The 17064-nt window shown below is 37.0% G+C and overlaps 1 protein-coding gene across 1 annotated transcript; it reads left to right on the forward strand.

Annotated features, from left to right (window-relative positions):
* Positions 1 to 3232: 3232 nt before the first annotated feature.
* Positions 3233 to 17029, forward strand: LOC139133581 (uncharacterized). The gene is made up of 8 exons (XM_070700314.1): positions 3233 to 3344; positions 9336 to 9560; positions 10715 to 10933; positions 12062 to 12286; positions 13079 to 13297; positions 15466 to 15690; positions 15931 to 16149; positions 16872 to 17029. Exons 1-8 carry the CDS (start codon positions 3236 to 3238, stop codon positions 17027 to 17029), a joined length of 1599 nt encoding a protein of 532 aa, XP_070556415.1. The 5' UTR covers positions 3233 to 3235.
* Positions 17030 to 17064: the final 35 nt, after the last annotated feature.

Raw genomic sequence — 17064 nt, forward strand, 5'->3', positions numbered from 1 at the left:
GTTGTCTAAATAATACACTCTGCAATATTTCTGAATATTTGTGTTTTTCTAAGAATTCTTTTTATAGTAGATTGGCGGAAAAGAGATGGTGCGGTAACTCATGGCCTAATAGGCGCGACCGTAGTGATATGTTTATGTTAGGCGATCCGGGGTCAACTATCGCAGTCGTCTGAAAAGAAAATTCACGATGTTACAATATCATGAGCTCTTCATAGTTCAGGGCTTTGTGTTTTGTTTTAAAATCTTCCATTTCCTGTTTTTTAACAAGCACCAACCCCGACCAATTTCGTGATGAAAAAGCCGATCCACTTTGCATTGCAATACATGTACTACGTTTATATTTGTGTACAACGGAACATTTTAGAGAATATAAAAATGATTTTGAAACATTTTTGCTATTTCTAATTTAAATACATCATACAGGATCACCTTACTTTGTATCCATGTGCCAAGTAGACCAGAAAATTGATTGCTAACCGCTGACTTTAAGCTCGAAAAAGGGGTATTCGCTATTGTTTCAAGAAAGTGGTCCGACGGAAATTGAGTGGGGGTGGGGTGGGGGGGGGGTCATATCTTATAAACCTGACCTAGGTGGAGGGTCACATTTAACAAACTTAATCTTTTGGAAGAGTCACATGTCATATTCCTAAGTTTATATGATGATTGCAAAATCTTAATGAATTGTGTGGAGAAACTTCACAACAATCCCATGAGAATCACGGCAATTTATATAGCACCAATATACTGAATAGGTCATGCACAAATGTATTAACTATGAATGGTGCATCTATTGCAGCAAACAAAAGACACAAATAGCAGTATCACCTTCTTATGCTGTTAAAACCATTCCTTATAACAGAACAATATAAGTCTCTCTTTTATGCATCAGCTTCACGTTTTTACGAAAGCGGCGTATTCTACTTATAATGCCCTATAACAAAGCTTTTATTTATGGATGTAATATACACACACACAGCAGATTTCCAATATTCTTGAGAAATACATTGTGAAAGAATATACAGTTATCAGTGATGTCAAACATCTTGAAAGGCTGAAAATGACAAAGGATATTAGGTAGAACAAGGAAAAAAGAAATGTACTTGAAGAAAAGATGTATAATGATGTTGCATGGGAAAGTGATTGAAAGAGTGCGCAGTATAAAATCTGACCATCCATATCCTTGACCTGTCAAGGTTATACACATATTCCAAACTTTTTAGTTTGGGGGGAGGGACGGAAACGCAGACAGCGATTGGTCAAACCAGTCATGTACCCACACTCTGCAAGAAGAAAATTCATGGTGGAAGGTGGATCTCCAGGGTACATACAAGGTTGACGTCATTGTCATTACAAATCGCAAGGACTGCTGCTGCATGTTATCATGTCTCCTTGAAAATATTCATATTAAAATTTGAGAAGGTATATAATGGGGATGGAGAAAATGGTAACATTTAGTTAGGGGCATCGGGGAGGGTCACATTTTACAAGATCGACCACCTTCAAAATCCTCCGGCCCACCCCCATAGTAACTGAAGGCTCCCTAACTGTTGTGTAGTTAATTTGAAAATCAATAATGCAAAAAATATACGAAGTTAGTTAAAGAGCTTCTGATTGTCTTTGGAAAAACGTTAAGTGTTTAAAAAATGATCACAGGGAAGATGACTCTGCCTTGTTGGTTTATTCCATGCAGGGGTACAGAGATTCAAAAGTCTGAAAATAATAATTCCCTAACATCTTGACCGCTATTGATTAGATGACTCAAAATTTACTCGCCAAGCCATTAATTGCCACCTTTAACCAAGTATTTGATTATATACTGATAATGGCCACTTAAACACACATTTATAACAATGTCTTGCAACAATATACTCTCAATCATGTGTCGAATTATTCCCGTGTTCATTTTGTAAATCTATACATGCTGTCTGCGAAGAAATGTGTAAAAAAATCTTGCCAGTTGTGTGAGCTAAAAGTGAATTTCGTTACGTCGATAGACTCAACGTAATAAGACTGACACAATTAGTAGAATATACGAGTGAACCTTACCATAACTTTAAAAAAAACGTAAAGCGGGGATATAGCTGATATGAACCATCCCAGTGGACAGGTTGTATATTTGGCAGCACACATTCAACGAGCGAAGCTGTGTTATTACTTGCGGAATAATGATAATCTTTCACTCAGTGGTTTTATATCTGCTGAAAGCTCCGAGTGATACAGCAACATGATATAAACTTTCTATAGAAATGCAATCATTAAAAACTAAAGTGAATAATGGCACATTGTAATTGTTTATGTCGCTGGTTTCAGTAATGTTAGGGTCACTCTTTCAATGTGTCTGTTTTTAGAACTGTTTATATCTACATGCTCCCGAAGAAATTCATAGTAACGCAACATTCCAAATGCCCCTTTCGTTGTTGAAATTATTGCAATACAGTTTATACTCCGACCACAATGCCGGGGACTCATTATAATAGTTAGCTGGGTTTATCGATATAGCAGTCACAATCACATATTTAACAGGCATACTAACATTAAGTGTCTGAACTGTCAATGTATGAGAACCTTCGTATATCATCTTGTGCATTGTAAATTAAAAGTTTTTAAGTACTTCTTGTACAATTGTCTACTAGATAACATGAACAGGAGTTAGGCAAACATGAGTGAATCTTTGGTGCAGAGACACCGACGGATTTCAGCATACATCAGGATATTAACAGATTACTGAAATGCAAATGTTAAGCACTCGTGTACAGTGTTGTGTATTCTCAACAACAATGATATTATTAATTTGTCAGGTTATGACATTTTTCTTTGAAAATTAATCTGCTTTATTGTGTCGATATGTCGCTACAGTAAGGGGTAGTCCAAAGTCCATGTTCTCATTTTGTCGCGAGAGAAAACCTGAATCTCGGCCATAATAACCTGACACAATTTATGTTGTATTATAGATCGCCTTTCGCAGCATAAAGTTATCGGTCCAACAAATGAGGTGTATAACTAAGGTTAAACAATAAAAAATTTGGGAAAAATCGGATGGCATATTTATAGATTTAAATTATAGAAAAAGCTTAAATTGTGGGAATTCCAACCAGCTTATATTGACTACTGAAATAACTTAAAACCTATGGTATAGAAGAAAGTGTCATGAATGGTCGAAATTTTAATTAAAAACATGTGATGCAGGTATGTTACTATGTATATCGACCAACCATTTTGCAGGTTATGGTGCAATATGCTTTTTAAGAACGTTAAACTTTTCCTCGTCAGAGAATATCCGAGAAGAAGTATGGAGCGCTTGTTGGTTTTTATCCTGGTTCCCGCAGCATTGTGTTCTCACACAGGTATGCAGTTACTATTTTATTTCATGGCTCATTTCGCCTTGTTTACAGAAAACATAACATGATAATGTAGTTCAAGCTTTAATGCTCACACCTTTTATAGATTGCATTTCCTCGTTGCATCTCCTGAAAAACGTAAAAAGAACAATTTTGATTACATGTAAAGTAGCTCAAAAATTTGCGCATGGTCTTACGTTTGAGTAGAGCAATACTAACGAATGCCTAAAATTGCTCACAGCTGCGTGGATGATCTAGTTAAAACAAATGTCAACATCAAAATATACATATTATTAACAACATTTAAAGTTTTCTTTACTGGGCAATGACAACTGTGTTTTTGTACGTAGTTGTTTAACTTTCTTTTAAGTATTAACAGTGTAACACACTACAACAATCGAATTGTTTAATGTTTTTGTGAACATACTGTATTGTATTATTCATCTGTGTGTGTCTGTGTGTGTGTATCTGTGTGTGATGTTCTAAATAAATACTCTGACGTAACCTCGATAGTTCAACAATGCTTCTAAAGGAAAGTTGATAGTTGAGTTCGAATGTTCGAATGTAATCGTATTTCTCCTTGCTTGTAGAAATCCTGCGACGAGGTTATCAACTTTAAGAGGTCCGATAGCATCTGTGGTCCTGTTCAATTCAACTAGTGAATGTACGAATTGAGTGTCTTGTTAGAGTGTGCATTGGTTTGATTTTTTTTTGTTTCAGTCATCCTGTTTCATAAGTCAGGTTCGAGAGTTATGTACCAGTCACTTTGATCGGTGTTTGTGGACCAAAGTCCGCTTAGAGCGCACGTTCTTACGTTTCATTACTACATAATGTTCAGTTCATGGCATTGGCATTGTGATTTGTTGCCTCTTGTCCCTGCGTTTCCCTCCTTCTTCTATGTTCACCTCGTTATTCAGTGTTCCATGTACTTTCTGGAAATCGTTGTAGTAACCACTCATTCAGGACGTCTGTACCTCTGGTTCGGTCGCGACATGAAGACAAAGACAGACAATTTTTACTGAGGAACATCAAGTCAGTCAATTCGGCAATCTTCTTTTACACTTCCCGCACGGTGTTCAGTGATTCCACCTTTACAAGTGATATTTTGATAGGTCGGTAGCACACGATAAGCATTTTCCTATGTAAATGCTGAATCAACACACTCGCTGCCCAGCGAAGATATCTTGTACAGTGTGAAGAGACATTTGTTTAAAAAAACGATAGCATAACATTTGCAATGCCCCAATGCATTATCTAACAATCATAACTGTCTGTATAGGGAAGAAATGGCGAAATATCGTCTAATGTCTCCGGTAAACCGCCAATAATATTGCAAAGTTCAATATCAATCCTTTAAATGTCATTATAGTGAAGGGAAAGGCGTCAATTTTGTAGATTTAATGATATTTCGCTTTCCTTTGGGAAATATATCAATGGCATTCAAAACAAGAAAACGATAAATAGGTATACTGTTTTGGATCAGTTGGCGATGATATTGTGAAAATAGTGTTCTTAGTACGCTTTGGTTTTACAAAAAAAGGAATAAAAAACAAAAGTCGATTGAAATATTCGCTTGGGAATATGAAATATCACAGCTTGTGCCCTCTCCACTTGCAAATGGCATTGAATTTTGTTCTTCAAACCGATTGAGAATAAAAGTTTACTTAATAGGCTCTCCGGCCACCCGGCGGGTTCTAGGCTTGCTACCATCATAGATGTGGTGTACCATGTTAATCATGAATAGTACAACATATGGTTAGACCTCAAAGTTGTGCCCATGTCTTCAGTCCAACTTGAATATCTTGCAGTCTAATTAATTTTTTTCTTATCTTGGTATGAAATTGTAAAACTTTATAACGTCCTGAGTTCTGATCCGTCGTTCGAGTCGTTTTTGACACATCGTCTTCGTATCTGGACTAGCAAGTCAGCTTGATTTGCACGCACGCTACTATGGTATAATTCCAGGTATGCTCTAGAAGTTGAAAAAGATTAAACGTGTTACATGATTCATAAACCCCTTTGATGAGCAGTCGATATATCCGATATTGTTCAAAATATTTGTGCTCGGAGTAAATTTACGATTGGAGAGAATTGGTTCACACTAGCGACCTTCAAAATATCATTGAAGACTGAATCGTGCGACTAGGAAGCATATGGAGGTAAAGATACACTCACAATTTGTATTAGTGAATGTTTCTCAGACGAACTCGGCCTTCTTTGAACCTTGTGATCGCACCGGCTACCACACTTTAACTGACCGGTTTTAAGATAGTTTCAAGAAAGACTTAATACATATTGAAATCTATAACGAGGCTAACACAGGGACACAAGGTAACCAATCATAGTATCGTAAAACGAATATACAATACTAATGGGACCTCAGAAAAGCAGTCCAGCCAATGGATGCGGTGTATAAGTGGACCTTACACTACGGCAAACAAATATCACTTTGGCCGGTATATACGGCAAGGACACAAATTAGGTTATTTTGAAAAACAAGGAAAAGGATATGCAACTAGAAGGCACTTCATGCTCTGGATAATTGAAGTAATTGTTTCATACTTTTTCTAGCTAGACTTGCCAAGCCAAAACTAGATTGCAGTTAAAGCCATTTATACTCCCTCAGTTATTTTAGTTGTCTTATACGTTTTTTAAATGTAATTGATACAATTCTCAGAAACTGAACGCTTTTTGCATAAGAAATTCCATGTGTTTCACTGTCGATGTGAGGATTCCATCAAATATCGTCTATGGTGAATTAGATAGTATGGTAACGGAACGACAATGTCAATTGGCGTGAAATCAACAAATTTTCATAATTATCTTGCCCAAACAGTATTTCGGTACATTTACTCAACCTTTCACCAACATCGCAACATGTGTCAGTCAAGGTTGTACTTTCGTTTATGATTTCATCACCTTGACCTCTATTCGGTGACCAGCACTTCTTTCTGTGATCCCAAAATAACTTATCTCAAGCACTTTAAGGTCTACACAAGGGTCGCATCAACACATGACATTGGTTAATTATTTTTCAAAATAAATTTGCTGACAGTTTCATCTTCGTTCTCCTATAATTAGCTTACTAACCGACCTTACCGACCTTAATTTTTTTTAGTTCCCTTTTACCTTGACATTTTCCAATGCCAAGGTTTGTCAGGCAATTCAATGAAAAATGAATAATACATTAATGTCATCAAATTGTTCTAATTTTAGTTATAATTAAAATAAATCTAGAACAGTTTTGTCACATTTAATTACTTTTATCTCGAAAAAATCTAAACATGTATGAATTTTCTTCAAAAAAACAAACAAGTGAGCCAAGTAACGGGGCAGAAGCTGAAACTCTTGATATTTTTTTAAATATTTCTATGAAATATAAAAAATCTTGCTGCCTCCATACAGTATGCTGAAACACATTATATCCAATTGTCGACAAAGCGTGTAGGTATAGACATGTATTGTACGATAATTAAATAAGAGTCCAGACTGAAAATCATTTGTCAATGATACAACGTACAGTACACATGCGCAGACTGTGTTGGCAAGCTGAATACTGGACAGTTCAACATGCTGTAGGGACTATAAAATAATAAAACAAGAACACAGTTGTATAAACTTAACAAAAACATTGTCAAAATAATCAAAGTTAATACAGCTACTACCCTGGTTCTGCAGTGTCACTTTCACAGTATATCGGCAGTGGCAAAGATAGCTTTGACTCTGATGTAGTTGAAGCAGGGTTTGGGTCAAATGACCCTCTTGACAGTGAAATAAACTTGTACATAAGATCAGACCACAGAGCAACACATGATATGGAAGACCAGGAAACCTGAAACTTAACAGGGATTTTTGAATTCTTGCATATAAGAATTAATCAAATATTAAAGAAAAATGATGAGGTCACCATGCTCCATTTTCTAAATTTTCACATTCTCATCGTAAAATAACATTAAAGTAAAACTTTGAACAGTAAAGACCCTAAACGAAAATAATGTGTGACTTAATGGAATTATTTTTCTACCAAATTTGCCATTATTACACCCAGAATTTTAGAGATTAACAAGTTTATTTTATAGAATATTTTAACCGTGAAGTTCCAGTTTTGTAAATTTGAGAAGCATCACAGCCACCACATGTGTCTTGTACTTTTGGAAAAATATTTTGATAGGTCACTGTACTCAGTTTTTCACTATGACAATCTGGCAAAATGTAGCCAGGATATTTGCGTACACTCTCATGATCGTCGTTTTGTGTGCTCTTCAGCAGATGCCATAGGCTTGGCCAGAGTTGAATTAACTCAAGTCAGTCTGCGTTTGAAAATGGACAAATTAAAGAACTTGCATTATAGGAACATGCCTCTATAAACTGCTAATAATTAACAAGTAGTGTCGAACATTTGTGAGTTAAACTGGCTAATACATGTTATTTTCCCTTGCGTGCATCCCTAATAAGTATGTGGGTACATGATAATTGGGAGAGGGAGACTTGAAAAATTTTGATCATATAGCCGGGGGGGATTTAAAACCTTTGAGGTTACTGAGGGGGATCTAAAACAAATTAGATTCCATTCACGATTCCTCCAGCCCCCCTCAAGTGTTATTTGTGAACGCAGCCTAATTATACAGTTCGCCGTTGTCTGTAATCACGCCCATCGACAAGGACGGCTTTGTAGCCGTCAACAACTCTATACAAACACAGGACTTAGCAGCTAGTGATGTAACCTTGTAACGTTAAAACTGTACGTCTGCACAGATAAGTTCCCATCACTACTAACTATAACTTTCCTCAGCACGAAAGTGTTTTGACACTTGAATTTGTCATGTTTATAAAACGTTACTGTAGAAGACCTTTAGTCCTGATAATTCTGTCAGTTCAAATCCGACAGTCCGATGAAACAGTGTGTAACAGCTCAGCAAAGATCATAAATTTCCCTGAACGCCGTTATAAATCACTACTTTACCTACGTTCAAACGGAATGTTTGCATTTTCTCAAACAGCAAATTCAATGTTTTGTAAATTTACTATCTTGTACAAATTATTAACGTATCGTTGTCATCGATCAAAACAACGAATACACATTGATTTGATATTTTATCTTTTTGAACATGTCATTATGAAACTGCGTAAAAATACTTTGAATTCGATGAATTTGGAGTCGGAGGATTTTTGTAATGTATTTTACTTTGAGGCATAATAAATGCTCAGTATAGTCCAGGTATAAAAGAGATAACCCCGATCGATTACCATGCAAATTAATAAAAAGTCCTAATTTTACTTTCGGCGAAACAATAAATTGAAATCAGTAATATTATGTAAGTGATCCAAAAATACAGATATATTTTCATAAAATGTCCATATTGGTAATAAATTTGAACAATATCGAATCAGATACTGCGTTTATTTTACTCTTTACATTTTCACAACATCGCAAATTTTGAATAGAACAGAAGTAACAGAAATATGTTGTTCGATCTTTACTTTATCTGCGACGGTAAAGATTTTTACGATGCATGCACTGGACAGCTTTTACCATCGAAAGAGTCAGCAAAGTCTCGCCTTCAGAAGAACAAGCTGTTTCCCAAAGCTGCCATTAGCAAAATGAGGGCCGCAATCACACTGCTGAATTTTAGACCCGAATTTTCTCTCCGACACCTCTACTTTGGTTGCCCCAATGTCTCTCAGTGCCTCCGTGCCTCTGGCGGCACCAACTTCTTACACCGATGCAATACTAGTAGTCTTTGGCACTGAAGTTACGACCTCTGTTGGAGTTATAGCAAGGTCACAACCCAGTGAGTAACTGAAAGGTCATAATCGTAATACTTTTGTTGATCTTTACCGTTTAGCAACTAGATTTTTTGGAGGCCTTTGGAGAAAATGCAAGGATGGAGCAACGGGCTGTTTACGCCAGCCTTTAGTGTTGCATTAATGTTTCCAATGTTCGAGATATTAGAGGTCAGATTCACGTGAAATTTTCATATTTTTTTTACGAAACAGTCTCGGGGTTCGAGAATGTAGCCGTTGGAAAACCAGCCTACCAGAGCAGCCTCTACGCAGCTGAAGGTGTCCCGGAACATGCTGTTGATGGAAACACAGACAGCAATTGGTCTGGCCAGTCATGCACCCACACTCTACAAGAACAAAACTCTTGGTGGAAGGTAGATCTGCAGGATATACACACAGTTGACAACGTAGTAATTACAAATCGCCAGGACTGCTGCTGTAAGTCATTACCTCACTTTCATAGTGGTGACATGAGGGTACGTGTGTTAAGGAAGTGTTTATAGGCAGGGGTGATCAGATTTCTCTTTTAATTGGTCAAAACCTATAGTTCAGATTTAATTTTGTGAGGGTACGTGTGTTATGGAAGTGTTTATAGGCAGGGGTGATCAGATTTCTCTTTTAATTGGTCAAAACCTGTAATTCAGATTTAATTTGTGCACATGCGTACCGATTGTTAAATCTGGACTCTCCTAAGACAGGTGACTTATTTATTGACTTGACTTTTCAAGAACTACATTCGATGACATAAATTCAATGAAACACTTGGGATATGCCTTTATGTTTAATACCTGAACATGATGGAACACACCGGCTATCAAACGACATGATTTGGTCATTCAAATGGGCAAAGAATATAATCTGTCCTTTATATATAAAAAAAATGTAATTCAGTTGATAGATACTGATTTTATTTAAAAAGAAATTGTCAATTCAGTAGATTTTTGACCGGATTTGAACTCGCAACGTGCGGCACCCTGTCACAGTTAAAATCGCTCGGCCAAGGTATACAGTCACCTGTAATCTAAATACGCCCATAGATGGTCAAAGGGGCGTTCCTTGGTATTCAAAATGCCCACGTGAGGGCGCTGTTTTTAAAAACGGCCATCCGCTTAAACTCTGTGATTGGTTACATTTTCTCTTTCCATGGTAACTGTTGCAAAATTGGAACAGGTGACAGTATACCTTTGATAAAGAGTGGTTCAATACCTGAGCTAAGAATCTGCGCCCTTATTATTCCCTATATATGAAAGTTGTCAAGGAGTTGTGAGGGAAAGCAGTAAACAATGGGCTAAATAAGGAAATTACGGAACTTAAGCACATTTCATGTTTGGCGTTGTTAACGTCGACAATGATCAAGTCTTTTACAGTGGCGCTCAATTTCATGACTTGTATTTCGAGGATTAAGGGTTTCAGTATATCTCCCCTCCCCTATCAATTTGGTAAACATTTGCCCAATGACACACATTAGAAGTATAACTTTTACTTTTGACTATAATTGGTCGTTATACTTCCGACCACTAAACCCTTTCAGCTTTGATTGTGAGATTTTCAATATAGATCACGCTTACATGTAAAGTGTATTTGTCTCTCAGCTGAACGTTTGGTCGGGGCAGTTGTTCGCGTTGGTTCAAGCAGCGATATCGAAACTATCCCTAAATGTGGAGACCCAATATCGAGCGATCAAGTAACTGCGTCGACCACCATAACAATCGATTGCAACGCTGGTACAAGGGGACGCTACGTCATTGTTCAACTCGAAGGACAAAATCAGTATCTTACATTGTGCGAAGTTGAAGTTTACGGAGCATTGTGTAAGTACTAGAGAGATTGTTTTTAAACAATGTACTAATAATTCGTTCATGATTCTCTCACATAACGACATCTATTATAGTAAAATCACTAATAAATGACAGTAATGTGACAGTCTCTAGTTATCAGCGGCATTACGGGAGCTTCTATCTGTTCTAAAAAGGATTTATTTCATTATATCTTCAGACAGCAATTATGTGAAACGAATAAAACCTTGAGTCATTACTATGTGTTACCAACCTCTTATATTGTTACGATTACATAATGATTCTCCACACAGATGTTTGCAATTTCTCGGATCACCATATACATATCATACACATTATTAATGATGTCTGATAATGATGTGACCATAACGTGTAACTAGAATCTGTCACGTACAGTTTATCCCGCAATTTGTTCGTACATCGCAGATTGCGATCTGACATATGAGATACGTGAAAAATTTACGCCTGGAAGCTTTCCTCAAGCCCTGGTTTCTTGTACAAGATCTGACACATCTAGGCTTCATTCACAAACATCTCTGTGTGGGTTGTGAGAATTGACGAGGGATTTGAAAATATCAACAGCCTGTTGGGGGCATTTGAAGGGCCTTGGTTACTTAAAGGGTGAAGTCGAAACGAAAATGTCTCTGATTGATATAAAATAAGTGTTATGTTGTCAATTTAACTAAATTTTGGTGGTTTTGTTTTGTGTATCCATTGAAGTTTCTTGTTATTCTCCATGAAGTGTGATGAAAAGTCTTGTTTTTAATCTATCAACAGCAATATCTGTAGAGTCAGTATTGTTATTATTTAAAATTGAATAAAAGTCAAGACTAGGACTTATTTGCTATCAAGAAAATTATTCTAAGCATGCTGCGGGGAGTAGAGCAAAAAACTGCAGTAGACAGACAGAACGAAACATACTGGAAAATTGGCCAAAAATGTACAGTTAATTTCCCTTTTATACAAATATGTTAATTATGTTCAGTTTTACCGGCAGGTAAGGGAGGTCCTCGTGTTTCCAGATATGATCACTGTTTTTCTGTTTAACAAAATGAAGTTTTCTGTAAGAGAAAATATGTAAAATCAGCGCTCTTAAAAACACTCAAGATATTTTCCCACTTGTACATCCCCGTTTGTTTACAGTGTCGGAAAATGTTGCAGCAGGGAAATCAGCATCTCAGAGCAGCCTTTACACAATCTCAACTCCAGCTGGCCCAGAAAATGCAATTGACGGAAATGCAGACAGCGATTGGTCAAGTCAGTCATGTACCCACACTCTGCAAGAAGAAAATTCATGGTGGAAGGTGGATCTCCAGGGTACATACAAGGTTGACGTCATTGTCATAACAAATCGCAAGGACTGCTGCTGTATGTTATCATGTCTCCTTTCATATTTTCATATTAAAATTTGAGAAGGTATAAAATGATTGTAGGTGGTGGAGCTGCCCAATATACCCAAAGTTACGCAATACAATCTTGATCATGATTATCAGGCTCAGTATATTGCATTTGAAATGTATCAAGTTTGAACAAATGTGTCCTGTTTTTACCAGTTTGTTCCTCGTTACGGTAGTTTTTAAATATTCTTCACTGTGTTAGGTGATAAAAAAGTCCCTTGTTGCAGACTAAACATATGAGATCCTTAAGACCTTCCCTTCCCCTTTGATGTTTGATTTCGACATATTCATAACAACGATATTGGTATAGGCGGGGCATTACATTTCCTTCAAAATAACATTATCTGTCTATTATAAGAAAGATGCAGTACTCTCTCGGATAGTTAAAAGACAAAACCTTGAACTTGAACATTAAACGAGAGTGAAAGGGGTTGTAGCGGTTTTAGGTTTTCTATCTTTGCATACAGGAGGTTTCTGAAGTTAAGCTCTGGCAAATAACGGCTTTCTAACGATTATATATCTACCATGAACTATTTTTGCGTCGAAGAGGGTACCACTTTCGTCAGCGATGTATCTCAAAGAATACACGATAAATGTTGCCCTTCTTTAAATCGATCAAGTGCGAAAGTGCATATCACTTGATTTTTAAGCGATTACATCACATCTCAAGACAAAATTAACCTTATCAAAACTCACAAAAAATTAAACGAAAGGACTTAAATCTGAATCAGTTTTAGCATCATGTGTTTACGCTTGTTTGCAGCGGAACGTTTGGTTGGAGCTGTCGTTCGCGTTGGCTCAAGCGAAGACATCGCAAGCAATACCCAGTGTGGAGATACTGTTACCAGTGAGGCCGTACAGGGGTCCACTACTTTGGCGTTCGTTTGCTCTGGTTGTCCTACGGGACGATATGTCAGTGTTCAACTCGAAGAAAAGAATGAGTTTCTTACGTTGTGCGAAGTAGAAGTTTATGGAAGTTTGGGTAAGTACCAAAAAATGCGTATTGTTAGAACTCAGGAAACCCTATAAAGTGCCTATAGAGTAAGGTTATTACAAAGGCTAGCTTACATTGTGGAAAAATATACAATACAGGGCGTAAACACTCGTCAATGTGAACAGTGAGAGCCGGTGAGTAGAGAAGTTAGCGATTCGATTTTGCCGTGGGTATGACCCAAGAGCGCTAGCAGTCGTTATAAAATAAATGATATCGACAAAAGTATACGAAATAAATCACATTAATGAAAAACTTTCCGACCGATTATCAAGGTGTAACGAGCCCAGGCAACGCCATTTTGTCTTCCCTTTGCTCTAAGGGGTGCAAGAGAAGTTGTGTATCTCGAGCTGGAGCTCAGTTATCGCAGTGTCGGTAAAATTGTCAGTTTTATTATCATTGTATGATTCGCTCGTACAAAAAAGTTCCAAATGCAAACATGGGAATCTTTACTTTTGCGTCTATTTAAAAATGACACCACTAGCCTGTTCCTGCTACATTGGCGCCCCTTGATTGAAGTATACGAGATCTAGCCGGTACAAGATGTAGGATTGATAGATCATCCTAGATGTTACACGACATAATGTGGCTTCATAAATCCCAAAATATAAAATGCATTTATCAAGCTATTTTAAATTGTCAAGTGTTTTAAATTAACGGTAGATCTTATGCGTGTGGAGGTACTGTTTAATAGAAAATATACCTACTTTTTCTTGAAAGGCTAAAAACCATACACGCAAATACTTACAATTTAGTTTTACTTACATCAAACGGTTTCTGTCAATTGCATGAACTTGTGTAGTGTTTTGAACATCAGGATCGCTTATGTATTATCATCAAGCGTAGGTAAAGCCAAAATCAAGTAGTGTTCTGGTACATTTGGCTTTAATTTCGTGGTTCTTCGTACATATATCTGCTGTAATGTTCTGGTACACCATGTTCTGGTGATTCTTTTTTACAGCCTCTAGGCTCTAGCTATAGCTAAATACCATATGCTCATCATATTGTATCTAAAAACACTAACAAGTCTCATTACGAATGTTACATATTACTGTTACACTATTTCAAAGGAGTGCGCACTTCTAACTTATAGTTTCACTGAGCGATGTCGGCAGAAGGACAGGGACAGTTCTCTTCTTCCACATGCCTTGACTTGTTTGTCATGGGGTTAATTAAAATCTTCTTATCCGTTCAAGTATATCGCTAAATCGGTATCTTTAATTCCACAATACTAAATAGTCAATGGAACCATAGGAAAGACAAATCTTAATATACTTTACGATGGTGCATAATTCTTAACTATAACATATCTTTTAAGTCCCAATTTTGACAAAAACGGTTTAACGACTCTTATGATTCTTTGCCATATTCTTTATGGAAAGGGAAAACTAATAAGGCTGCTGAAAATTAAAGCACACCTAATCACTTAATTTAAATGAGGGGTAGTTCTCATTCGATTATCTTGCTAAGCCATAAGTTATACACGGTTACGCCATGGAAGCCGTATGTTTGATGATTTGCAATCACCGAGAAAGGATAGGTTTAAAAAAAATTATTGTTAACAAAACTTTTGTGTCAGTAAACTTCAATCAAACCACTTCAGTTATATACTGTGCTTGAGAAAGCATCGTAATTTCTTCGTAACGGCTGCATTGTCGAATCAATTTTAAATCTTGGGAGGGGGTTTGATGCAATGCGAACTGAGTTTCGTTTCCCATGCGAGTGTTTTATCATTCAACATATATATGATGACATCGTGTTTGTTGAGATGTCTTTTTCTTGGCATTTCGAACGGTAGGCAACGAAACGTAGATCGACTGATCAAAAGAAAGGTTGACAAATAGAAAGCTAGTAAGTAGTTTCCCTTGGATAGTCATCGGCAGCAGTCTCTTTTCCTTCTACTAGCGACAACAGTGTCCTGCAAAATGTTATGTTAGCGTGTGTTCCAATTTTAATGTATGTTACGGATTAAATTGGGCGTTCACTAGTGTTACATATCTTGAGGAAAAATCCGTGAGAAACATGCTTCTTCTGTGTCTGAAGGAAACTGGCGAACGATAATCCTTCTCTCGGTCCATCAGAAAAATAACATTATCCGAAATGACGCGACAAAATATGCACGGTTTGTGTCGCTTAGACTCTTGTTATCTTGTTGATAGCCGCAGAAAATGTTGCAGTAGGAAAGCCAGCTTCTCAGAGCAGCCTCTACACAATCTCAACTCCGGCTGGTCCAGAAAACGCTGTTGATGGAAACGCAGACAGTAACTGGTCAAGCCAATCATGCACCCACACCCTACAAGAACAAGACTCGTGGTGGAAGGTAGATCTTCAGGATACCTACAATGTTGATGAAGTCGTCATCATAAATCGTGAAGATTGCTGCTGTAAGTGTAAGGTTATCATTCTCTAAAATATATATTGCAAAAGACAAGGCTACAGTTGGAAAATATATATGATTTGCCTGGTCTTGGCACATCTTATATTTATAACTATACTGTAGTAACTAGTATTCTGCTGTAGCGATGCGCATGGATGTATTTCCATCATATTCCACTCTCTTAAAGTTGCATGACATGTTATCGAAAGATTTTAAAAATAAATAAATTTTACGACTTTGCTTATAGCGGAACGTCTGGTTGGAGCTGTCGTGCGTGTCGGCCCAAGTGAAGACATAGCAAGCAACACCCAATGTGGAAATGCAGTCACAAGTGAACAAATAACCGCATCCCTCACCATAACATTCGATTGCGCCGATGAAACAGCTGGGCGATATGCCAGTGTGCAGCTTGAAGGACAAAATCAATTTCTCACATTGTGTGAAGTTGAAGTTTATGGGACTTTATGTGAGTATTAAATATTTCATCGTTGCAAAAGTCGCATAACATCTCAGTTAAGAGCGGAGCATTAACAGCCCTCTGTCATTCTACTGAGCCCTGTTCGCAGGTATGAATGTACACATAACGATATCTGAAACGCTGTTTGTTGTTAAACGAAATGACGCGAAAAAAATACGAATTAGATTGTGACTCTTCAATGCTTATTATATCTTGTTAACTGCTTCAGATAATGTTGCAGCTGGGAAACCAGCTTCTCAAATTATGCTCTACACAGCCTCGACACCATCATTTATTTTAACGCATAGCCCTGAAATACTATCAATGTGCTAGTTTGGAACGCAAATGATTTTTCTCATCGCTACGTAATTTTGAATTTCGAGGACAGCGTTCTGATATTCGAGTAAGAGTAGACAGTACAATTTTTGTGATTCAAACAGTGATCCTAGGTTTTTAATGCAATATTAATTATTTATTTTAATGAGCCTGAAGATAGAGCCAAATTAAGTGATTAAACTTTACTGAATTTCATACTCATGATGGATATGTAGAAGAAAAAATTATACTCAAACTTGAACCTTAAGCTATTAAGTTTTGTCTGTATATCAAAAGAAAAAAAATGCCACGTGATATTTTTAATGTTATTATTAATTGAAACTAATTCTGACCTAGTGTTATCGGATTATGGATTGGTATGATTGCGATTATTTTAATGATCTATATTACTGTAGCAACACTGTCGCCAACACAACCTAAAACGGAAGCTCCACCTCCAAAAACGGAAGCTCCACCTCCAAAAACGGAAGCACCACCGCCAAAAACGGAAGCCCCAGTTATAGGTAGGATATCGTTTGCCCTTTTCATTATGAAAAATAAAGGCTTTTCATAAGAATCTCTTTCGCCAGCCTCAGTTGTAGGGATCAC

Source organism: Ptychodera flava, chromosome 5 (genome assembly GCF_041260155.1).
Source record: "Ptychodera flava strain L36383 chromosome 5, AS_Pfla_20210202, whole genome shotgun sequence".
NCBI classification, from domain to species: domain Eukaryota; kingdom Metazoa; phylum Hemichordata; class Enteropneusta; family Ptychoderidae; genus Ptychodera; species Ptychodera flava.